Here is a 26,464-nt window from a genome sequence, read left to right on the forward strand (position 1 = left end):
TCACTGAGGCTAGTTACTTCCACTGGTGAAAAGTGCAGTGTGATTCTGAAGGCTCAAAAGAGCACTCTGGCACTTTGATGTGTTGGAAAGGCAGGCTAGTTACTCTAGTTACCTAGGTTACCGAGGTCACGACCTGGTGAAAGACACATCCCAGGGAACACCCTGATCATACCAAATTTAAAGTGAAAGGATGGGTCAACCAGATGAACTGCAGGGGAGTTGAATTACAGAAAAACAACAGGGTAAAAGTACTCTGCAAAAATGCAGCTTCCCCACAGGTAAACATTGATGTGGTTGTGGGCTGGCAATGCTGTCATGTGCCTCCAAATGGCCCCAATCCACAGCAATCACTCATGAAGACAAGTTCCTGGTTACCAACAACTATCATACACGCTCACTCCAATTTCTAGTGTCTTGAGCGCAATCCCTTCCTATCTCGTTGTTATCGATATAAGAACTGTCTTGATAAGCAATCCTTTGTTTTAGAAAGCTAGGCTTTTATTATTATTTTAACTGACAATGTATTTTACTTTGTTCTTTGTCTTTGATGTATTCTGTTTTTGTAATGGCTTCTGCTACACAAAATAAACTATATTTGATTATCAATGATAAGCAGCCAGAAAAATTACTCCAGGATAAAGCCAGAAAAATGACTTGCTGCAAAGCAAACTCTCGAGAGTTTGGCTTGGCCCCAAGCTTCTTGGGTAATAAAGGGGCAGGATGGGTGCCTAAATTACAAAACCTGGCTGCAGATCTTCCCACTAGTCAACCAGGGGAAGGCTGCACAAAGTGGCTAGGCTCCCAACATATATGGTTTAAAAGTAGATCAAATTGCAACATGTTCAGACAAAATGCAGTAAGAAAGAGGGTAGGAGGCTACACTTTGTAGATGAAGGTCCTCCAGAAGATAGGACAGTGCTGGGAAAGATACCTTTCTTTGGGTTTGAGTAACCCTTTTCTAATGTTGAAAACTGGGGGCATGTTGAAACTCCTAGGGTCTCATCAAGGAAAAATATGTCCATTTTAAAAGAGGTTCCAGAAGGTCTCTGCCTTGGCAAGTTACAGTGAAGACCAACACAGCCAGATTCCAGGGAATCTGGGCAAAAATATAGTGAAGCATAGTAGCTGAACAATGGTGTCCTATGCCTCTTAATGATCCTATGTGGGCTTGCAAAGGCTAGCTGAGGCAACCAGGTCTCTCTCTGGGCTTGTTCGTGATCAATGGGAGGAGATACTCCGAAGTCTGCCATGCTCTGAGAAGTGGGTTGTAATCTTGCCAGGAACAGGTAGGCTAGGAAACAGTGATTTCAGTAGTGTGGTCCCAGTGAGCATCACTGGACCAACAGGCACGAATGGAACCATTTGGGTAAACTGGCACTAAGTGATTTCAGCAGCATGGAATTGCCTCTGGATGGAAAGGAACTTAGTGATTTCTGCAGCAGAGTAGAACCTTGCCCGGGGGGGGGGACACTGACAGCCTGACGCCCTGGGTTTTTTATAGGGTAAAACAAATGCTTCAAATGGACCATAGGTATGAAACTCGACAGGACAATAACATGAAGGGGGAAGAGGAAATCTATGCTGGTGAAGTCAACAGCACTTCTGGGTTGTCACAAAAGGTGAGGGATGACTCATTGCAGGAGCCATCCTGAATGTCAGCAAGGTGATCTAGGAGGGAAAAACCAATCAAGGGAGTGTTGAGTCTCAAAAGCTATTCAAAACTGTGACCTTTTCTCACAGTTGGGAAATTCCTGGTCTTACACCTGGACTGGAATATATTTGCATAATTCAGTTAGCATTTGCCTGACCCAGGGCTTCTGATTATGGGAAATTTTGGTTGGATTGATGCTGCGAAGTAATGGAAGGATTTTAGGCAGGATTTATTTCGCTGTAATTTTCCCCACCATAGTCTCACTTTGCTTTGGCTGAGTTTCTTAAAGTGACCATATCTATGGTTGCCAAATACTATGGGATCCTGTAGTGCCTGCTCCATCATCAAGCAACCTGCTAACAATCCTGTCTAGCCAGCAGCCCAGCTTTATCTGTAACCTCATTCCATCTATTAATTTTGGTCATTCTCCATACCTTAATGTAATCAATTTTCAAGCCAGGGGCAAGGCACTGCTTGCCTAAGAAGATAGATATAGGGAAGATGTTAGTGCCAGCCAACTATCCCATTCCCGGGAGAACAGCTGTCAAGAAAAGATTATGTAAAACTTGAGGTGAGCCTATGTTTCTTGCCCATCTAAATAACCTCCTCTAATGTAAATGTGTCTGCGAAGAGTCACTCTATACTTAGCCATAAATTCTGGTAAGTAGATTCTGCATATAGAAAAATATGTTTCAGTTGAGAAACTTAAAAAAAGGGCTTTAAATGTGCAGTGCCCATACTTCCTCTGTCTAAGTGTGTCTAAGCACTATGCAAATGTATCTAGAACCTTTGCTATTCATTATGTATTCTTAGGGAGAGAAACATGGGCAAAAATAAAACATAGAAATCAACAGTTGAGAGCGTGGATGTGCATCAGCCAACTGAAATTCAATTTGCTTGAATACTGAAGATTTTGTTTACCCCAAAGTTAAAAGCTTTGTATTTGACTACGTCAACAAGATTAGATATCAGATATACATCTGTTTCCATGTCTGATCAACCCATTTGTACTGGAAGTGTGATAAAATGTAGTTCATCCAGAGAAGTTAATCACTAAAAGCTCACATTTCTTGTGGTTCAGTGGCAAATCTGAAACCTCACTACTGTAGTGAATCACTTGCTGTCATTCTGGTATAGAGGTTTCACAACCAGGCAGCTATAAATCTGTCCTCTGCAGCCTAATTTCATGGTAGGAATTAACAGTCTTAATTCCCTCAATGGCTGCCTGATGGTCTCTGCAAAATGTTCAATGAAGAAGGCAAATCAGAGTGTGAGCACACCTGATCCCTCCCTGAATCAGGAAATATTTTGATCTCTTATTTATTTTTCACCTGGAGTAAAGCAGGGCCAGGTTTTACACTAATCTTTTTTTTTCTGTATGAAGTGGCAGGACAATGGGTGAGATGCTATTTTGTTTACTGTAGTGAAGTATATTTACAGTCGTGCAGATATTATCTGCAACCTGCCTATTTGAAATAGATCTATTTTGATCATGATTGATATAAAAGAAAATAATGTTGTGCCTAGAGGCTATTAAGGATGTAAACATTTTACCTTCTGGATTTAAGAACGAGATAGGTCTCAAATAGGCTGTTACCCCTGCCTGGTTTTGATATGACTATTATTCTTGCTTCCCTCCAAAATACAGGAGATTGTTCCCTTTGCCTCAAATTACTTTAAAGTTTAAAAAAAACAGTTTGCAGGATTGCGCAGGGGAGCCATTCAAAAGGAAATGGATTGGGAAATCCAGATAAGCTTGTAGATCTGACTCACATGTATTTATGGTTTCTGGTCACGACATCTGACTTCTAATGTATACTTCAACATAAAACAACCATAACTTTCTAGCAATCCAATCTTCAGTAAATATGAGCACCCTGTACTATGAATCCTTTGGAAATATCAATGCAGGATTAACCGATGCAAGATCCACCAATACACGTGGATCCAGGGTTGTATGATAGTGTTTGCACAGCACGGCTGCACTGTGCCAAAGATGTAAAGAAGCACCGATGCAATTATTGTTCATCTGCCAGTGCTGGCGTCAGTTCAAAGCTCCAGCAGAAGGGATCCATCCTATCGGCATCTCATCTTCTGCGCTGCTGCATCAGCAGCACCTCACAGGTTCAGACCAGCAGTCTCTGATCCTGAGCACAGTGTGATCCTGCTTCTCTGCCAAAGACTGGGATGTGAGAGAGTTGTCCTGTAAACATACCTTAAGAGCAGTTCAAGCTGTGTATAGAGAAATTTAAGCAGGCATCTCCGAGCTATAATTTCTGCATGGCAATCATTCAATGCAAGACCACGATCGCTCATATATTCCCCATTAATACATTTTGTTCCAGTGGAAACGCTGATGACCTCAGCATCTTTCACATCAGTACCTGGAAAACAAGTTTCAGGAGAAAAGCCATATAAAAATATTCCCAGAAGACATATTTCCTTAAATACATATTCTGTTGCATGGACTAATCTGCTTAAACATGTGGCTTGTGGGATCCTACCTAAGCACAGAATATTGGGCTAGATGCCCTTCAGCGGTATACTAGTCGTACATACTTTAAAGGCATACTTGGGATGGAAATGAAGTTATAATAAGATCTGCTCATACAGTTTGGTTTGTCTTTCAGATTGTAGAACCATATAAAAATTAATCAAAATATTAAAATCTGGAGAGTTTGGAATCCACATTTGATATTGTCCAGTCTACAGTAAAGAAGTGTACAGTGTGAGGCCAAACATCACACCCACATCCATCACATTTGTACAGTTATAGCTGTATTCCGAAAGAAGCAATATGATCTGTTTGATTGGATTGTCTGTACAGTTCGATTGCTACTAGGCTCAAACTACACGTGGTGGAGTGAAATCTGTTCACTTAAATTCAGGTCTGCCCTGTCACATATGCATGTGTCTGAATTTCAGAGCAAAAAGAGACCAGCGTGTGAGAGGGGCAGTCTGTACCCTCTGGCACTTTTCTCCTTATCTGAGGGCCAAACTACGCATGACATGTGTTGCATAGTTTGACACCGCATACAAAATTGCCAGTGGGGATGGGGGGGGCAGTTTGGGACATTGGAGTGGAGGGAGGGAGGCTTTAACTCTTTGCCCCCACCATGGTCCTGACTGGAATTCTCCCACACGCCCCATAGCCATGCTATTCACAGTGGGAGGAAAACTCCCATTAGCACTAATGAGAGCTCTCCTCCCACTGTGGTCCTGTTTGGAGGTCATGATAACCCACAATAAGCTACACACAGGAGCTTATTTTTCAAATAGTTCATGATCCCCCACCACAAGGATGGGCTAATAAGCTACTGTGAGTAGTTTATTAAGCTACTATGTGTAATTTCACTCACACACACACACACCGCCCCCTGTCCTCCTGTAGTTCTCCTGCCCGAGCAGTGGTGCTGTTTCACCTCTAACGCAGTGTAGCAGGTGGGAGGCACCCAATCCAGCATCAAAACCCCACGTGACTACTCACCAAGGAGTGAAAATCCCGAGTGCCCCCAAAAGGGGCTGGAGGCTATAAAACTTTGGGGGTTTGCAGGATCGGGAAAAAACTTCGCACACAGCCTTTCCTAATTGGGAGGCACCGGATCCACCATCACAACCCTGCACAATTACCCAAGAGGAGCAAAAATCCCAAGTGCACCAAAAAGGGGCTGGTGGCTATAAAACCTTGGGGGTTTGCAGGATCTGAACCAAACTTCATACACAGCTGTAGCGCTCTTTTGCTCATTCGCTAAAGCCCTATAGCACTTTTTTGCTAAGGTGCTTTAGCAAATGAGCACTATAGCTGTGTATGAAGTTTGGTCCCGATACTGCAAACCTCCAAAGGGTTATAGCCACCACTGTCTTTTTGGTGCACCCTGGATTTTCTCTCCTTTGTGAGTAATCTTGCAGAGTTTTGATGGTGTATTGGGTGCCTTCTGACTATGGGAGGCTGTGTGTGACGTTTGGTCCCGATCCTGCAAAATTAAGGTGTTCCCAATTGCGCATTTTCCCCCATAGACACTACTGAAATAGCTCGTGTAGGCTGTTTCCGTAACAGACAACGCCGGCAGGAGTAGAGCGGCAGCGATCTGAACCGTTCTTGCAGCACAATTCTGTAGGCGACCAAAATAACCCATGGTGCCTGCCAGGTGACAAGATAATCCACGGTGGGTTAAATAACCCCTACTGCAGACCATGGTTTATCAGAGTGGGTTATTTTGGGCAAAGAAGCCATCCTGGATTTAAAAATTCCCAACGGACAACACAATAACCCACAACAGTTAAATAAGGCATGGTGGTTTATTTAACCCATCGTGGGTTACTGTGTCATCCGAACACAGTCTGTGAATGGCAGATTTGGGCGGGGGGCAGGGGGGTGGATTCTGATCTGGACCACAGTGAGGGCAAAAGGTTAAAGCCCTCCCACCATACCACCGTCCCAGTCCAGCTTTCAAACACACCCCTGCACTGGCTATTTTGGGGTGTTTTTTTTTTTAGAAAAAGCTATACAATGCTGTTGTTGTTGTTGTTCAGTCGTTCAGTCGTGTCCGACTCTTCGTGACCCCATGGACCATAGCACGCCAGGCCTTCCTGTGTGTTTTTAGAAAAAACTATACACCCAGACAAATGAAAGGAGATCAGAAGGGAGAAAATCACTGAGAGGAGAGGGAACTGGGGCTTTTTGGTGCTGCAATTTCCCTGCAACCAAAATTATCTCCAGGGGAGTTCATTTACCTGCCTGAGCAGAAACAAACACCTAGGAGTCAAACCTCTTGCTGACATACATGCTGCATATAGCCAAGTTGTGATTGGCTACGTAACAGAGCAGTACCTGTCCACCAGGGTATAAATATGTTCCATTTTTGGAACTATAATTTTCACCACTCAATTCCTCCAAATGTGTCAGCTCTCTGGTCCTTCTGGATCATGCACCTATACTTGCAGGCTCTTTGTCACTGGGCGTCTCTACATTAAAGAAAAAACCCGCAGTCCTATCGTTGTGGAGCCTTTCTGCATTTACTGTGGGTTCCCAAATGGTGACCATGTGATCGCTGAGAGGGGAAGTTTAAAACTTTCATTCAGCGTTCCATAGAACTCAATAAAACAGCACCATCTAGTGACTGTTTAATAGTGCAACAAGGAATGTACACACGGACAATCCAGGATATTTAAACACACCATTATCTCTGGATCTTTTTAACATGGAATAACTGGGAAATACTGCTGGATGTGTCCTGGAGGCTGACAATGTCATGAAAAGGACCCACAAACTTTGGTGAGTGACCCACCACGAGTGCATGATAAAAGCCTCATGTGATGGCACGCTCATTCTCACTCTCTGGACATCTGTTTTCATGAAGATTAAAAGCCAAAAGGGTTCTGTTGGGAGCCTCTATCTGTCATCCAGGTAGGGCTAAGAAATACTCCTGCCTTTAATCCTGGAGAGCTGCTGCTGACCATCAGTGTCAACAGTGCTGGGCTAGATGGACCAAGGGCCTGACTCAGTATAAGGCAGCTTCCTACGTTCCTATGTGCTGGAATTTTGGAGGTTTTCTTAAAGTTTGGGGTAACATACAACTATACGATCCACAACCTGCATTCTGAAGTGATAGTGTAGCAGCCATATCGGGGGCCAGACTAAGTAGCCTCATGCAGTCTCATGCTTCATGTTCTTGCTGAGCTCTTTCTCTCTTGAATATATTGTTGTAAGCTGACGAGACACAGGAATTCCTTATCTTGTCAAAGGCCATACAATTGTATATCTTGTTCTCTGCTGTTCTCTTCTGTTCTCTCCTTATCATGGCTACCCTATAAACCAGTTCTTGTATTATAAACAATGGTGCTAGGAGAAGAAATGTTGAGGACTGCAACCCCACGCGGGAGGGGGAGGTGGAGCCGTTTCATATGTGTCACAATGTCTATAAAACCAATGTGCTGATGTATTTCGGGGCTTCTGGCTCTTTGGAAATGATTCCAGCCTTAAGCCCGCGCGTTAAATAAAGAATCTCTTTTTCCTTCACTCCGTGGTCTCTCTGACTCTGGGTTCTGCAACATAAATGGTGCCGTGACTCGGATGTGGCAGGCTCTGAGCCAGACAGGTGGCAGTTGCCTGCTCTTGATCGCCTCACCGGGAAGACGAGCTCGGCGCATGCCTCCCTTTCTTGGCGCCACCAACCTTTTTGTCGAGTGAATGGGAGAAAGCCTGCACCGGGATTGCCCAAACGGCAGCGAGCGGCAAGAGAACCTTGGGAAGCGGAGGAAGGAACTTGAGCCCTGCCTGTATCACAGCTGCAATTGAGTTGAAACCCACATTGGAAGCCTTCAGGAGAAAGGCAAGTATATGGGAAAAAGAGGGCCCCGCCTTTAGGGAGAAAGGCCACTGGGCAGAAAAAAAGAGGGCCCCGCCTTATGAAGAAGGTCAGTGTTGGTGGTATACGTATACAAAAAGAACCTACTCCTTGCGGGTAGAAGGGGGGCCTGATCACACCCCCGAGTGGGCGCCAGTACCCAGCACGCCAGTACTCAGTAGGAAGCTGAGGAAGCTGGGGAAGCCGCTTTCCGCTCTGGTAAAAAGTGGGAAAAGTGGGTGGCAGGGACATATGGATGCAGTGGAGAGAATGATGATTGTGTGAGTGGCTACTGCGGTTTCTGAAGCATACCGTTGACCGTCCGGGTGCCCAGGCCAGTAGCAAAGTGCGTGGTGTGTAAAATCCTCTTGTGTCGGCCAGTGAGACCCCCTACTCACTGACCAATTCCCATTCCCCAATTGTGTCTGTCTTCAATTTAGGAGGGAGGCTATGGGTGGTGGGGGAAGCAAACCTTGCACCCCCTTGAGATGTATGTCAAACAAAGAAGGAAAAAGGTTTTTTTTAAAAAAAGATTCAGAATAGAGAGAGAAAACAGCAAAAAGCTCAAGGTCGAGCTGAGAGGAAAAAAAAAAAACAAGATCTGAGGCTGTTAATTAGAGAAATGTTGCAGGACAGTCTGGCTTTTAACAAAGCGTGGGAGCGTGAGAGTGTAAGGCCGAAGAAGTAGCTGTTAGCCTAGCGCGCCGAGGGGGGGCGGGGCAGGAAAATTGCCCACAACGTTCTGAGTTGTGCAACATCATCACCTCGCCTAATTGAGATGAAATCCCTAAGAAATGGAAACTGAAAATGAAGACCCAGAAGATGAAGGCAAAATAGAAAATAAAGGTGAAGAATCAGCCCCCAGAGCACAGGCTAGACCCCTCTTCGAGTGAAAAGTGTGCCATAAGACTGTCCCAAAGCAGAATGAAGCGGAAAGACCATGTTGAAGATCTCTGTCAAGGTAACCGTGTTTAGCTTTGAACTGTGTTAAAATTGCATAGAGCCTGTAGCTACTGACCATCGGCTATATGATTTCTAAAGAGCGTAACCATTAAGCTTTTGCCGTGGGATTCCCTGCAATGAAGAAATCTCACTGATTTGAGTGTCCAGTGTTACACTGCCTAAGTGTGTGTGCTGAAGAGACCGAGAAACCAGACAGCATGTTCCTGGCCAAGCCAAAATCACGCTACTACCATGCTCCTAAAAGCTGCAATAAACTGTGTAAGCTGGGAGACCCAACCTGATTGATAAGAAAAGAAGATATTGGAGCAACTGTCTTAAAAAACAATGAGATCTGTGTAGCTGCCTGGCTGACGCTGTCAGTGATGTTACAACTTTAAATTAAGACTGTTTTCCTGTTTGAGACCCCAGCGAAGAAAGCTGACCCGAGTTATTTGTTGCCCGTGCCAAAGCAAGAATTTGGCTGCCCTGTACCTCATCGTGTCCTGTTTTAAGCTTGGGATTTACAAATACAGACAAACTGAGAAGCTTGCCTTTGAAGTCCTGCAAATCACCCCACCGCCTCCCCAAAGATTAATGGCTGCCTGAAAAATGCAAGTATAAGGCGATGCCCATCACCCCCCAGCGTCCTGAGTTTCGGCACTCAGTGTTTCAGTGCTTTCGTGTACCAGGTTAAAAGGAAAAAAAAAGTAAGTTTTTAAAATGTCTGTGAGAGAACCTGACAGAAGTAAAATAAAATTTACAGAGGAGTTGCCCAGGTTAAAGCGTCACGGCTAGAGAGCTGAGCTGTGCCACTCTGTTTAGACAGAGGCCTTGCTAAAAAGTTAAAGGCCCTTGTCTGTCAGAAGGGGTGTAGGGCCACACTTTCCCTTTTTAAACTGATGCAAAAGTGGAGAGCCTTTGCTGGAAACATCGCATCTTCATTGCCCAGAGCCTTCTCTGTTTGCCTCCATCATCATCTGGGCTTTTTAGAGACACTCTGCACATGAACTAAAATTTTAAATTGTCAAAGACTTGCCATGGACAGTGCTGTGAAGCTTTTGATAAACTTGAACTCTCATCGCTGTGGACCGTGTGTCTGTGTTTGTAGTTAGCTCAGTGTACAGCAGGCTGAGTTTGATCTATGACTTTTAGATTTCCTTCTGCTAGGACTCATGCAGCATAGAGTTGCCGATGCAAAAATGGTGACCTAGAACTCTTTGCGTGTGTGGGTATGCCCTTCCCTTAATTTTAATGGGCCCTGAGCTTTCAGCCAGAAGAGCAGTATGATTGCTGGATCTGCTCCATCATGCCTTACCATGCAAAAAGTGTTTTCCATTCATTGTGTTAAATTGCAGAAAAAGTTTGTTGCATATGTTTTATGATTTCTTAGATATCATAAAATATATGTGATATTTGCAGATTAGTGTTAGTTGCAACTCCAAATGATACTAAGTGTGGTTCCCGATGGATGACAAGGAGAAAAGACAAAGGCAAGTAAAAAAAGAAGGAAATAGAGAAAGTAGAAGACAGATAAAGAAGGAAAAAAAAAGAAGAAAGAAAAGGCAAGAGGCAAAGAAAAAAAACATTCGTAGAAAAGAAGCGTGGCCATAGTTGCCCCCAGGGTAAATTAAAAGCAGCTGATTGTGCCTGGAGCTTATTACCTGGGGTAAAGTAGCCACAATAATGTAATAGTTCTTTAAGATGAAAAAAATGTAACTAGAAGGAGAAGAAGAGCCTATCCCAAATGTGTGTCATTGGGACTAGTGTAAGGCAGAAAGGTTTAAGTAAGTGAGTTTAACTTAAAAAAGACAAATAAAGAGACAAGGCTGGTGCATGGAGCAGAAAGTTTTATATAAAAAGTTTGAAACATGATCTGCAATACAGGCAGATCAGCAAAGAAAAAGAAAGCAAAAGAAAGAGAAAAAATTTGTCTTCCCATACTAATGAATAAAAGTGTTATCAAGCACTTTGGGAAGCGAAGTTGTTTACAGGAAGCTGTGCCTGAGAACCAAACACTTCTAGCCTATGCTGAAAATGCTTGCTAGTGTTGTGCTGCCTCATGGTATAAAAACCCATTTAGCCCAATAGCTCGTGGTTCAGAGAAGCTGTCTGATCCAACCATTAAGTATGCCTGTGTGCTGTAAGTTACCCAATAAAGTCTCCTTGTAAGTAACCCCCCCCCCCACTGGAATCCCAAAACACAAGTGGGGCTAGAGCGCCTCACCCAGTATCAAACCCTGCTGTTAAAAGCCGTAAAGGCAGGTATAAAGAAGTCAATTAATATGACCAAAGTGTCTAAAGTGCTGCAAGGTGCCACCGAGGCCCCAGAGTGCACTTGGAGCGTCTTTCAAATGCCTATCGCCAGTATACCTCCCTCAACCCAGAGGCCCAAGAAGACGTGGATGAAAGAAGAAAAGAAGAAGACCCGGCGGAGGTAGAAGATTCTTAAAAAAGAACCAAAATAAATCAAATACACAAATAAATATTAAAATAAATCAAATACACAAAGGAGAAAACCAAAGGGGCCAGAATGGGCGAAGAGGGAGACAGCTTGAGAGGGGCCGTGACATTGACTGTGAGGGGCCATGACATTGACTTCATGATTGACACTGGAGTGGTATCAAGAGCAAGCAAACGTTAGCCTTAAACAAGAAGTCCAAACACTGAGCAAAGTTCTTCAAGCCCAGCGTCACTTTGTCTTAAAAAAATAAGCCATTCCCATCACAGAAGCTCATCCTTTCCAACCAAGAGTTAAAGTATGAGTTAAAGAGGGAAAAATAACCCTTTGACTCCCAGATGGAGAAGACTGAAAACTGTCATACTTTCCACCCCTGCAGCTATGAAAGCAGCTGGAGTTAAACCCTGGATACATTGGACACGAGTCAAGAGAGCGAGAGGGGGAGAGTAAACTATGAACAAAAATCCTAAAAATCCTTTGAAAGGATTTCTTTCCTTTTCAAAAATCCTTTAAAAATCATTCTGAAAAAGCAGTAAGAAGACTCAGGCTAGACCTTACTGTGGACACACCGGGAGACTGTCCCCCTGCGTACGGTCAGACCTGCAACTGGAGAATTGAAGAAGGGGACTAGACCCTACTGCAGCTTGCCAGGTGAATAGCTGCCCAGCGTACGGTCAGATCCCAAAGAAGATCAAACATGCCTGTTGTAGTGTTAGTAGTGTTGCATTGTGTTTCCTTAATAAGGTGCAAAAAGGGGGGCCAGCCCCTGAAAGGAAAAGTTTGTCCCAGTGATTTGCTGATAATTACTGGCTTCACCTGGCTAACATCACGAGAGTAAAACATTTTTGTTTGCCAAGAGGTATACCTGCAAACAGGCTTATTAGCTCTTGCCTAATACCTGTCTGTAGACATCCTGGGAACATTCAAAAAGATACCATGTTAAGAGTTTATGGTGTAAGTTTAACTTATTCCCAAAATGCTAATTGGGGCGTAGTTGCAAAGATCCTACCCCCTACAGAGTTCACTCTACGCACCCCCATCGTTGCTGAAACAAATGCTATGTGTGCACGAATGCTTAATTGTCAAAAATTTTCCAGAAAATACAAAGCTATCCCTGGCCCCCTTCCACTGTAATAAAATTCAAAACATATCTTTTAATGATGCCCACATACTTTTGCCTCATGGATGGTTTTAGACATGTAGTTCCCGCACTTGGTCATTCATTCCTGCCAACTTGTCTAATAACCACCCATGCTGCCTCAGCCGCCAATTGAACTGGTGCCAATTCTTCCCCTGTGGCCCGAGAAAATCCGTCGACGGCAGCCTCGAGCACTCCAACTAACTAAAAATTGTAATAGTCATGTGCGCTTATATTCTGACTCAGAAAAATTGGCCTTAACAATGTCACTGGTTGGGGTTCCAGGTTTAGCCTTGGCTAATAGTCTGGAGATCAACCGGTTAGCTTGCAGCTTAGCCAAAAGCATAAATGCCACCTCACGAGCATTGTCACTGTTAAATAAAGAGTTGCGTGATCTAAGAGGTGCAGTTCTAGAAAATAGAGCTGGTATAGATTACCTCTTCCTTCTTCATCATTTAAGTTGTGAGACACACCAAAAGCTCTGTTGTTTTAACTTAACTGATAATGGCAATGCTGTAGATGAACAGATCAACAAGCTGCACAATATAGCAGCTAACAAAACAATAAGACAAAACAATTAGCTCAATTAGTTAACCCCTTGGCTTCCAGATCTTAGCTGGCTTGAAGCATCCTAATTAGTTCATCCTAATTCTACCAGTGTTGTTCATAAAAGTTCTGTTATGTCTCTGCATTCCTTGTCTTATGCGCTGTTTAACCAATCTGTTTTATGTCTCAGCTAGTAAAACTGCTGCCCTCTACGCTCTAATAGCCCAACAAGAGGCTAAGTAATATGTATGTCACAAAAAGCTTTGTATGGTTATCAAAAATGCTATAATTGTAATGAAATTATGCATTTAAGGGGGGAATGTAGCAGCCATATCGGGGGTCAGACTAAGTAGCCTCATGCAGTCTCATGCTTCATGTTCTTGCTGAGCTCTTTCTCCCTTGAATATATTGTTGTAAGCTGACGAGACACAGGAATTCCTTATCTTGTCAAAGGTCATACAATTGTATATCTTGTTCTCTGCTGTTCTCTTCTGTTCTCTCCTTATCATGGCTACCCTATAACTCAGTTCTTGTATTATAAACAATGGTGCTAGGAAGAGAAATGTTGAGGACTGCAACCCCACGTGGGAGGGGGAGGAGGAGCCGTTTCATATGTGTCACAATGTCTATAAAACCAATGTGCTGATGTATTTCGGGGCTTCTGGCTCTTTGGAAATGATTCCAGCCTTAAACCCGCGTGTTAAATAAAGAATCTCTTTTTCCTTCACTCCGTGGTCTCTCTGACTCTGGGTTCTGCAACAATAGTATGCTAGAAAGTATAGTACATGGTTTTTCTGAACATGTGGATTATGCTCTTCCATGTCTTCTTTGGCCTCCCGCCCCACCCCACCCCTTTAGCGGATTACCCTATATTACTAAGGGCTACGCTGGATCTTCCTCCTGACATGTTAGCTTTCCACAAGCTACCCTTGTTTTTTACAAGGGTAGCATTCAAGCATCCAGCATGCTGAAGCAATATAGTTCCAGGAGGGTTGAACCATGCCTGGCATGCCAGAGTGTTTCCTTTCCATCTCCTTTTCACCCCTCCCCTTTCTTAACCCCTAATTCCCCGTACCAGCATAACCATCTATGATGATGGTAGGACATTAACTTTTAAAACTTATTTTTAGGCATTTTTAGTATAGATACATAGTATTTCTAAAGGCATGTGTGTTTTATTTGGGATATTACACAATTTAATCATGAGAGAAAGTATTTAGATTAAGTGAAAATGCATATGAACAAGCTACAGAGCTTGCTTCATATTATAGGTAAATAGAGAGGGGAGTCTGACATTTTATTAAAAATGAAAGTAATGATTTACATGCATATTCCCAATAATTGTCTATAATAAAAAGTTATATCATTTAGAGATTATAACAGATATAACATTTAGATTATGAAATTAAATCTCAATTGCTAATCATAATTTTTTGCATGAAGAGCTTTCACTATTTAACGAAAAGAAAACAATATATAAAAGGGAAATATCTATTTACCTTTACAATTTTATTTTGTATACCAACAGGGGACAAAGCACCAAATTAGCATGGTTTTGTTTTGTTTTTACCTGTTGTCATGACAACTCCGGCTAGCACTTTTCTACGTGCATGAGGTGATGTAAAGTTATCCGTCAAATCGCTGAATTTATCTACTACCAAGCGTGCAACAGCATCAGCTAAAACCTGCAAAAATCACATTAACATGTTGGACCATTCAATGAAACAGGACTGTTGCTACATATTATAAATGTTCCGCTTTAAAAACTGCCTTAAAATTTTTCACAATGGATTTAAAAACCAATATAATATTCTTGCAATGCTAATTCAAAGTGCTGAACCGTGTATATTCACACACTTTAGCCATTTCTTCATACCATGGCTGTGTTTCTATGGCAGCCCTTGGTACCCACCATGGAACAGGAGTATTCTCAAATGCAAGGGGGTGAGGCTGCACATATAACATTCAGATTTTAGCAAGGTTGTGTCACTTTCTTTAGCAAAGTCTGAGGAATCTAATTAAGAAGGAATTATGATGGAGTGCATATATAAGTGGCTTTTAAAAGCATATTCAAAGGGTAAAAAATAACTGATTTCAAACCAGATGGTAGTATCAAGTAGTGTTCCGTAGAGGTCAGTCCAGAGCCCATTATCACTCAAGATATTCATTAGTGACTTGGATGGAGTGAACAGTATTATTATAAAATCTGCAGAGAATGCCAAGTTTGAAGGGAATGCAAATATTTTAGTGGACTGAGTAAGATCTTTAAAGTTATCTCAGTAAAGTGGAGAGCTGAGCTGTTAACAATTAATTATAAAGTGAACATGAGCAAAAATAATGCATTAGGAAGACAGTAACAAATGGTAGCTATTTGGCTAGATATTAACACAACTGCTACAGATTTTGAGAATAAAATTACAAACTGAGTATGAGTCTGAGTCAACCATATGCTTTGGGTGGTGATAGTGATAAGGACGTATTAGTGATAAGGTCATGTTTTGGGCCAACTTGCTTTAACAAGCCTCTCACTTGTATTTTGTAAACAGAAACCAGCAACTAAAAACATTTTTATTAATGACTTGCATGTAGAAATATGAATGACATTTAACTGTGAGGACCAGGTGTGTTGCTAGGTTCTTAAAAGATAGGGCACAGGCCCATAACACAAATTTGCATGTGTGCACACACAAACACACACACACAATATATCCGAGTCTAAGCGTACCTCTAATAAATCTGTGTGTGTGTGTGGGGGGGGTGCTTGCGTGTGTGTGTGCTTGCGTGTGTGTATACATTACATACATACATACATGTATGCATACATACATATATAAGAAGTGTGCACTGACCCCCCACCCCACTTCAACTCAGACCCTGATTCAGCGTTTCGGAAAACATCCTGCTTCTGCTTGGGCCAATTTGTACTCAGACCGCTTCAGCTCAGCCCCAAACCTGAGTCAAGGTTTGGAAAAATGAGTCTTCCACACTTCCTGTTGACTACCAAGGAATTTTTTTAAAAAACACACAAACCTTTTTCTCTTGGTCAGAACTGGATGATAATTACATGCACAGTTGTCCTCTAGAAGGTGATTACACCTGCCCAAGGTCAGAAAAATAAGTGCAGGGTTTAAATTTTGACTTTCTTTTAAAGGGAACGCCCAATAATATTTTTATTCCTTGGAAGCATTGGATAAAAATTTCAGGATTCATTGCCCCATCAGAGGAGATCATATCTGCTAAATTTCAGAAGGATAGCCACAAGTAGGAATGTTAGAGAATTCTGCCACGTACTCCAGTGAGGCCAGATTCTTTAGAATCCAGCCCCCTGGAGTCCATGGCGGAACGGAGCAATCCCCCCCGCCACCCCACAAAATTTACCTGGGCCGGAGCCTACCTTGTCAGCTGTCTGCTGCCCCGCGAATGGCTGCCCTGGTCTGCAGCCGCCATTTCCTCTCTACTTTAGCCATGATAGGTGTCAGGGTGGACACTGAGCCCATAGAATCCCAGAGTAGTTCTGATGCTGAGGAAGAGCAGTCGCTCCTTTGGGAGAGGAGCACGCTCCTTTTTTTCCCAGGACCAACAGCTGACGGAGATTCCTCCCACCCACATTCCTAGTTTAAAAAGCAGTCCAGGAAGTGACTCAGCACAGACAGCAGACTGCGGGGGATGCGCGGCGCAGACGCAGAGAGCGGCGCCAAATGGTTCTCACTCAAAGAACGGTTGCGCCCAGAGGATCCAAGGGAAAAGGGGAGGGATTCTCCCTAGTCCTTATATTCAGGGGTCTGCCAGTAATTGCCTTTCAAACGGGGACCAACTGTTCCAACTTAGGGCATAGGGATGCTGCTGCTCAGATCTAGTTGCTACCTGTAGAGTTATTAAGTTGTAAAAGAAGAATAAAGCTTGGAAAAGAATCCCTTTGTCTGTGTCTGGACTTGGCTACTGGATTAGACTGAGAGAGCCCTCCAAGGAGCCCTTGACAGCAGGCTACGTAAGTATTTTCGTAGCCTATCACAGCTAACGCAGGGACGCCATCTGCGTCCCTGTGGTAGCCGTGATTGGCTAGGTATATATTTACGTAGCCTATCACGGCAAGAGGCAGGGACGCAAATAGCGTAGCAGCTGCCATTTCTGTCCCTGCGATAGCCGTGATAGGCTACATATATATTTACGTAGCCTATCACAGCAAAAAGCAGGGACACAAATGGCGTAGCGGCCGCCATTTGCGTTCCTGCCTTTTGCCGTGATGGGCTACGTAAATAGATATGTAGCCTATCACGGCTACCACAGGGACGGAAATGGCGGCCGCTATGGCGGCCATTTGTGGCCGCAGTCCAGCAGCGGATGGAAGTCTGGCTGCAGATGGCCCCGGATGGCAGCTCCATGGGCTCCCCGCAGAGCGAACCTGGCCAAGGAGGATTCCAGGGGGGAGGGGCTGATCGCCTCCCCCCCCAACAGACGGCCCCAGCGGAATGGGGTAAGTAATCCATACACCCCTAGCCACAAGGGTTTTTGTGCAAGGGTGGCCTTGAAATTTTAAGGTCTCCAAAAGAGGACATACTTATCTCCCTGTTTTCCTTGTGGGCCATTGTTCTGAAAATTACAGACAACCTAGAGTTGTCCCTAAGTAAGAAACCGGCAAAGTTTCAGAAGGATAGGTGCAGCAGTTCATGTGGAAGGGGAGTTCTCCAATTTGGAGGAGGGAGTAATTTGCTTTGCTTTCCCTTCACCCCTTCCCCAATGGTTTTTGGGTAAATTTGTATGAAAATGCACAGGTCATTAGAGGTGTCCCCCAGGAAAGAAACCTGCAAAGTTTCTGAAGGATATACATGCATGCAAATTAAGAATTATTAGAACTTATTTACATTTTACCAATGTTAGCAACAGAGGAACATGGGTGGGAAGGTGCTACTGCACTTAAGTCTTACTTGTGGGTTTCCTGTGGGCATCTGGTTGGCCACTGTGTGAACAGAATGCTGGACTAGATGGACCTTGGTCTGATGCAGCACAGCTCTTCTTATGTCCTTAAACATAAAGTGCCTCTGAGCATATGAAGAATGCTTTTCTTTCACCACTGAGCACTTACACTCTCCCCTTACCAATTCTGTTCCCCACCATGCAACCATCCCTCCTCATCCTACCATCCTCCAGCAACACTTCATAAAAACAGATGTCTTATTTTGTGCAAATCTCCTCTACCTCCTCGTTATGCACAAGCTCTCAATGTATCTTCCTCCCCATAACTTCATTTGTGCCAAGACTTCACCAGGATTCAGCCAATGAGTCTGTTTTCAAAACTAAGCTAAGTTATGGAGAAACTCTGAGCAGGTACTACATGCCTTCCCCTCACCACTGAAGCTAGAGTTCATGCAAAATAAAAAACACACAAATGACAAACATGCATAGAACTGAGCTGAAAGGGTAGGCCTATCAAACTCCATTCATTGGATGGAATTGGATAGGCACTGTAGTGTAGGGATGTCAGAGAATTCCACCATGGACTCCAGTGAGGATTCTAAAGAATCCGGCCCCCCGGAGTCCATGGTGGAACGGCCTCCTCGCCCCCCGCCCCCCCACGGAATCCCCCCAGGACGGACCTACCTGGTGGCAGATGTGGCAGCAGCAGCTGAAGCAGCGGCCGGGCTGCTGTGGTCGCAAATGGTGGCCGTCGTAGCAGCCGCCATTTGTGTCCCTATGCTAGCCCATGATAGGCTAGGTATATATTTACGCAGCCTATCACGGCTAAAGCAGGGCTATCACGGGCTAGCGTAGGGACGCAAATGGTGGCCCCTACACAGGATGCCATTTGCGTCCACAGCCGCCCTCCAGTGGATGGAAGCCCTGCTGTGGATCGGCCCGGCCGGAGGCTCCGCGGACTGGCCACGGAGCAGAGCCGGCCAGACAGGATTCCGGGTGGGGGGAGGAACAGATCACCCCCCCCCCCGTCGAGGATTCCAGGGGGAGGAACGGATCACCTCTCCCCACCTGCGGACCCCAGCGGAGCCAGGTAAGTGGGGTTTCGTACACCCCTACTGTAGTGCCATGCTCACATCTCAGGACTTATTTCTGAGTAAAAATGCAGAACATCGAGGTGCAAACCTCCCTGCAAAAGTAACTTGTGCTGGAATCCTATGCACACTTTCCTGAGGGTAAGCCTCATTAAACATAATGGGACTTCTCAGTAGGCATACATAGGATTGCGTAAATGAGCAGTATTTATCTCCCCTCCACTTAAAAACCAAACCAAAACCTCCTATTTTTATTAAAGCTTTCTGTTCATAGAAACATAGGAAGCTGCCTCATACTGAGTCAGACCCTGGGATCATCTAGCCCAGTATTGTTGACATTGACTGGCAGCAGCGGCTCTCCAGGGTTTCAGGCAGGATTCTTTCCTAGCCCTACCTGGAGGTGCTGGGGATTGAACCTGGGACCTCATGCATGCCAAGCATGTGCTCTGCCACTGAGCTACAGCCCTTCCTATTGCTGGATAATGGCAACTGGCAAACAAAACAGCCCCAGATTTATTTCTCTGCAAGGTTCCAATTTGGGGCTGTAAAATCAGATGCTGTGTGAAATACCAGTATTTCACATGAAGCTCTTTCTTCCCTTCCTTCTCCCTCTTCAAAATTTCATTGCAAGCAAGCTCCCATGAGTGGGCATGTAAGAGCAGAAAAGTAGAGGGAGAGAGGTTTTTTGCACTTCAAAAAAACCCCTACACCAGAGACTAGGGATAGTGACCTCCTAATGGTCACCTTAAACACCTTCTGATTAGGATCTCTAACCCCATGTGGCTTGACAATTTTTACTTTTTGTTTTAGTCTTTGAGAAAAGGAAACTTTGCACATGGTTAGCACAAAAGCCACTGGACCTAACTGTTTGAACTTTGGCAAGCTGAGTCAGCTCCATAGGGGCTGCCCAGTCCACAAATTCCATGCACTTATGTGGAAGCATAAAAAAAGTATAGCTCTTTGCTTTGACAGATTTTCCTGAAAATAGCAAATGTTACCTGTGACTAGCACAAAAGCCACTGGACCTAACTATCTGAAATTGGTCATGTTCAATCAGCTCCATGGGGGCTACCAGGTCTCCAAATTTCATGTATTTATCATACAAACTAAAAATGTTATAGCCATTGTGTTTTCCAATGCAAGTCAATGTGAAAATGTTTTAAAAAATGGCAATTAGGACAGCACAAAAGATCCAGGGCACAGCTCAAAAGATCGGGGCCTGTGCCCAGGTAGGCACTCTCTAATGATGCCCCTGGTGAGGAGCCCTCAGTTCTAGAGGAATTGAGACTAAGTGGTACAGTGCTGAAAATAGGGTTATGGACAATCCTAATCTGAGACTAAGGTGGGGATCCTATGTGTTTCTTACGTTTTTATGACACCAAGTATGAGAGCTGCAACACATAATTTCCTGTATTGTAGCCGTCATGTCTTCAAGTATCCCTTGCCAACCACGAGGGCAGGAATTATGCTTTTTAATAAACAAAAATTTAGAGCCTAAAGATTTTAATGAGATCTGTGATGTTTAAACTATCATGAGGAATGCACGTACCTGGTGAGTTTGGCAGGGGCTTTCCGTACTTCAGGATATGCAAGCAGAGTAAGTACTATTGACTTTAATTTGAGATACCGTATATCAAAGCCATCGACAGCTAACAAAATATTTTCAAAAGGGAATAATAAAATGCATGCTATGTAAAAAACTGAAAATGCAAGGCAATAGATTCTCTGAAGGAAGAGGGGACCTGTTAGATAATGGTAAAGTTTAAGGGGGAAGGCAAAAAATCTGAAAGAAAAACGAGCACAAATAGTTTTTCATACACTTGTTGGGAAACTAGAAATGTGTCTGGTCTTGAATTGGCCAGTTCAGACACAGACATCAAGCAATTCATAAGGAGCCTCAGGGTTGTGTGCTCTCTCCCCAAACCCCCTCCCTTCTGGAGCATCAGTCCACCTTCCCACACCCATCCACACCCACTGCCACTTATTGCAATTAAGGGTTATATCAACAGCAATGTTAATTTAGATAATGCTATCCAGGGTTAGCCCAGGAAATGAATGCAGAGGTTAATATACTGACCTGGTTTGCAAAATCAACACAGCTTAAAAGAGCCATGGTGGCTTCTTTAAGCAGCAGCGCATGGCGGGCGCCATTTGCCTAATTACAGCTTGCATGTCGTCTGAGCCTGGGCAACATGTCTTGTGGGTGGGGGAAACAACTCTCAATTAACCTATGGGGCATTGTTGGGTTACTTGAGGGTTGTTTCCCCCTCCAACAAGCCATGTACCCCGGGTTGGTACAACACAACAAGCTGTGCCTGAGCAGACAATTAGGCAAGCTGTACCTGGCATGCGCCACAGCTTAAACAAGCCATGGTGGGCCGTGGTGATTGTCCAACCTGGCCATTATGTCTGCACCAGTCCAGTGTTAGAAGTACAGTAGGCCTTATCAGCATGACATTTTGTTATGGGGATGTTTTTTATTGGTCTTTGAATATTTTAAGCATTTCTAGGTTTCCAATGGTTCCAAAGTGCTCACCATCCACTGACAAATATATCCTATAACACAGGTAAAATGTATGGCAAACATATGCACAAAATAAAATTTCTCCACCATTCAAATAATTACAACTACTTTTCAAACTTCAAGTTTGGAAGAGAAGGTGATATAATCTTAACTGCCTAAAAACATTAAAAGATACCGGTTGGGTTTTAGGTAAACCATCTCTTGTGTAACTACACTTGAGTAATAGGTTGCCTAGGAAAGTTACAGGACCTACACTGCTGGAGATCTTATAAGAAAATCCTGCTGCTAAGGATTGTGCGGATCAGGGCTCTCCTGTCTCAGAATAGAAGCTTACACCACATGACCTAGAGGATCCAATCCATTGTGCTAGAGTTATATAAAAATACCTTCTGAATATAAATGTTGTAATATGATTAGAATTTAATTTGCAGGAGACTGAAGCCTCATTAAAAGTGATACAAAAAGCACTCACTTTAAGAATTGGGCCGTTGTCTGACTTCCCAATCTATGATAGATCTGGAATATTCTATATTAATATTCTTGAAAGAATAAAAACAATTGGCATTAGTTATAGATGTTTACAATATAAAAGGACTCATTACAGTATATTAGAAAAATGTATTTTTAAAGCCTGATGATATATGTTCTTAGGGGTTTTTAAAAATATAAAGATTGAGATGAGTGATAAAATTTCATATAACGCCTCTCTCTGATCATTTGGATGCCATTACTCGTGGCACTGCTTATCATTGATACAGCACGCTTTATCTCCAAAGTGAATTACAATCTTTATAATAATAGCTGTATGCAGCTTGTAGCACAGGCATAAAAAATGGAATCAAGGTCACTTAGCACATTTTAGATCAGGAAATCTATACAACTTCCAACTGAATCACGAGTGTTAAATGTTATTATTTTATATTTAATATATATGAACATACTGACTAGCTACAGCCCTCCTCTCTTTCCAAGCTGTGGCAAATGAAGGGTCAGAGAAGACATCTACCAACAACTTGGGTAGGCAGCTCCCGCAGATAGCATGGGGGTAGCTGCAACAAGAAACAGAGGGAGACACTGAAACCAGATAGTCACTTCTCCCTCAATGCTTTCTTGTTCCCTGCTCCCTGCAAGTCTTGTTTTCCCCTTTTCTTTCTTCAAACCCAACAATTGTACTACATGGCTGATCTGAACTGTTTACATTACTGCTTTCCAAATCTCTTCACTGTGCCTATTTCTGCCCCTCAGTTGTGATTTGTAATAAATGGTACCCATATAGCGATGTTTGGTGACATGTCCATCAAGTGTCACAGCATGCATCAACTATGTTTGGGAATTTGTGTGGGTGTAGGGTTCACGACTTGCCTCATTTTTGTGGTCTGCTTTCTCAGCACAGGTATGCTGTGTTCTTTCAGAAGGCATATCTGTGAGCTACACTGAACTGGACTGAGGGAATTAAATGTGTTATCTGCCAGATGAGCGTCATCTAGTGCTGAAGATCCAGCAAAACCAAGAGACGATGGAAGAATTGTTCCATTGTTCATTCTACAAAGACAGGGTTGCCATGCAATGGAAAGTGCACCAGAGAAACTATGAGCACTCATTTCTCCCATAAAATTGCATGGAGTACTGAAGTGCCACCCTAGAAACTGTTAGGATAGGATCAAAACCTGCTCACAAACACTAGGGTCACCAATGCCAGGAACAGGGTCACGTTTGTCTCCTGTCAAGACAATGGTGTGGGGGGGAGGCTGAACTGTTGAGCGGGTAGGTCGTGAGTTTCAACCCTACTTCAAACAATTGAGGGATCAGCGTACCTAGCGCAATTCTTTACCTTCCACTGAAACAAATGACAGCTATTCACTATCTACACAAGGAGTATGTAGAAGTAAATGCTCATGTTTTCTCACCTGCGGCAGGTGTAACTGAAGTCCTTCACTAGGAATAGGTTGGTGAGATGGTGTCTGATCCAGCTGCATGTTAAACAAGGATGCAAGAGCTGACTGAGCTGCCCGAGCCTTTGCAAGCTTTTTGTTTCTTCCAGATCCTTCAAATATTTGGCCATCCACCGACACTGCCATCACAAAATTCTTAGCATGACTTTCTCCACTTTCTGAAAGAAACTCATACTTTAATCCTGGTCGGAGCTCATTCAGGATCATGATTGGATTCTTCCCACTTGTCGATGGATATGGTGATGGCACAGGGAGAGATGACTGAATAAGACTACTAGCCATAGCACAGGATAGACTGTAGTCTGCACTGGAACTAAAGGAACCATCTCCATTGGAATCCAAATAAAAGGAATGATCAGAATGGACTGGATTTTCAAACCCATTGAACAGTGTGTCTGGGAAATCTGCCTGGTCAGATGTAAAGTCTGTATTTACTGAAAGAGTTCTCCCCATTGCTAGATGTGCTTCAGAGGCATTAGGAAACTGAACAAAGGACCTCAGAGCCTTCTCAGCTGCATGGAGCTTTGCTTTCTTTTTTGTAGAGCCAGAACCTTCAAACACCTGTGCATTAACTTCTACTGCCATCACAAAAATAGGGGCATGAACTGGTCCTGTTTGGGAGAGAAGCTTGTATTGTAAACCAGGCTTGATTTCATTCAGTTGCATCAGGGCATTCTTGGGCAAGACCGGCCCTGGTGTTTTCTTCCTCTTCTTTGGGCGGAACTTTGCGTGGCCATTATTCCCCTCTTCCAATGGCCGTTTCCTGCTGCTAGTGCCACCACCATTGGAGAGCTGATTCCCCTCCCCGGTACTTTGCACACTCCCATCTTTAGATGAAATGTTGTCCATGTTGCGGTTCTCTTTAACATCAGTGCTGCCTGAACCTGTGGTGCCCAGAAAGAGTAACTTACAATGCCTTCGTTGCAGGACCTTGTAAATGTAAAATTTACAGATTCCTTTAGTTATCTTTGCAACTGGTTAAGTGGTGCGTGCTCAAACATTAATAGTTTTATTAGATATATTATTAATTATAGATTTAATATTCCAAAGACATACACTGATTAAGTATTTAAACATTTGGTACTGGTATGTGCAGATAAAAATATGTTACTGGCTTCTAAAAATGGCTTCACACTTTGTATGGCAGCCAGGTTACGGTGGTATTTCAGAGATATTCCTTAGAGTAAACTCATAACATGCAAGACAAAAGGGGTGTTCCCACAAACCATCTCTCATTTGTCAACTATACACATCAAGGGGAGCAGGAGCATTCCCCTCTAGTCACGCTCCCCACACCTACGGCCCACTGACAATGCTCTCAGTGGGCATGCCTATGTCAGCACAAAGGAGTTCCTCCATGGAAGTGGGAACCCTGACCAATCAGGGTTCCTGCTCTCATGGGAATCCCTGTGCATGTATATCCATACGCAGGTAGGGCCCCTTCACACTCATGTGGAATGCGCTGCCACCGTGTGGGTGGGTGAACTGGCATTTGGAGACATGGCCAGCAGGCACAATCCTTCTTCACATGTTTGAACACCCCTAAAGACATTTCCCTAAATATACAGTGGACCCCTCTAGAATGACCCCACTGCCATGCAATGTGCTGTGTTCGAAGAAAACTGTATTTATTTCATGACATTTGCATATTTAAATGAGCAGGCCATGGTATTTTCTCATAATGCCCAACCATACTAATTTTTAAACTGCCTGATTAACCAAATCCCAAGAAATTCAACTACAGTCTTTCTGTTAGATCCAGGTTACTTTTAAGTCTATCTATTTGTAACCTTCAGTATCCACCTGTGGACTAGAGGATTAGGCAGGGTAGGAGAAGATCTCTACAGACGACTGGGATCTCTCATCTCTGCAGGAAACTGAAGAGATCAAAGCAACCCTCGGCCTCACCGCAAAGCTGCAGCAAGAGAAGAGGCCGCGCATGCACACTTGCCCCGTGCCACTAGGAAATGTCCCCAGCAGCAGTGCAGGGAACTTTGCTGGCTGAGGGAGAAGCATGTGGTGTGCTGCTGGCTTCTCCTCAGAAGCCTCTCAATAACTGCAGGCTGGAATGATTCTCTAAGCCCAGTTCTCGGCAACAAATGGTTCCTCGCAAGAGAAAGGAAAGGAGGTGGGGTGAAAAGATTAAAAGAAAACAGTCCTCTGGTCCTGCTCATTCCTTACAAGTGAAAACCTTGGCAGGTTTTCACTTGTAAGGCTACATTTTCCCAAATGACACCCCAAACTCATCCATTAGTTGGGCTCTTTTCCCTTCAGCTTCGATCCAGCTTTTGCTGGAGAATGCTTGACTACTGCAAACTGCTGGTCGGCCACATGGTCAAAGACACTGCCAGAAAAATGAAATGAGGCTATTTGACATCAGGAACAAGTCTGAAGGTTCTGGAAGGCACAGATCGTATTCCATGACTGGAATATAGTGGAGGTAATATAAATGGAAAGATAGCATGTAATAGCAATTGGAATGGAAGAAATAAAATAACCGCTAAAAACAGAAACACTATAGTCCAATACTTCCTTCAGAAGTTGTGGTGGTGGTGGTGGTCATTCAACCACTGAATTGCTTTACTATCACTGAAAATAATAATACAAATCATTGTACCATTATCAACTTGGATAAAGTGAAGCTAGGAAAAAGAACAGGAATCGCATATTTGGATGGAGATGATAAAAATGGTTACTGAAAATCATTTGGAACAACTGGATTGTGAGTAGATCTAATTTGACACAGCCCCACATCTTCTTTCAGCTGCCTTTCCAGTGAAGGGAATTTATAAAAGCAGAATCCTTTCAACACAGAGAACTAAGTGCTTAAAGGCATGCTGATCTATAAACCATCACACAGTCAATGACATTGGGTGGCTACTACAAGCAATCATGTCATTA

General features: G+C 43.6%; 1 protein-coding gene across 5 annotated transcripts in view; it reads right to left on the reverse strand.

Moving 5' to 3' along the window:
* The window catches only part of ADARB1 (adenosine deaminase RNA specific B1), a 116,881-nt gene that overhangs the window by 28,979 nt on the left and 61,438 nt on the right, over positions 1–26,464 (reverse strand). For 3 of the 5 annotated variants that reach the window (XM_084820484.1, XM_084820509.1, XM_084820475.1), the window contains exons 3-5: positions 23,519–24,447; positions 14,653–14,767; positions 3,867–4,035 (exon numbers count right to left, since the gene is read on the reverse strand). In XM_084820484.1, coding sequence (XP_084676610.1) covers positions 3,867–4,035; positions 14,653–14,767; positions 23,519–24,447 — 1,213 coding nt within the window. Of the gene's footprint in view, positions 1–3,866; positions 4,036–14,652; positions 14,768–18,007; positions 18,104–23,518; positions 24,494–26,464 lie in introns of all 5 variants that reach the window. The other 2 variants (XM_084820501.1, XM_084820492.1) reach the window with 2 other exon arrangements.

The sequence above is a fragment of the Heloderma suspectum genome, chromosome 1, assembly GCF_057233095.1.
Source record: "Heloderma suspectum isolate Gila_16-S chromosome 1, 16-S_ref, whole genome shotgun sequence".
NCBI lineage: Eukaryota > Metazoa > Chordata > Lepidosauria > Squamata > Helodermatidae > Heloderma > Heloderma suspectum.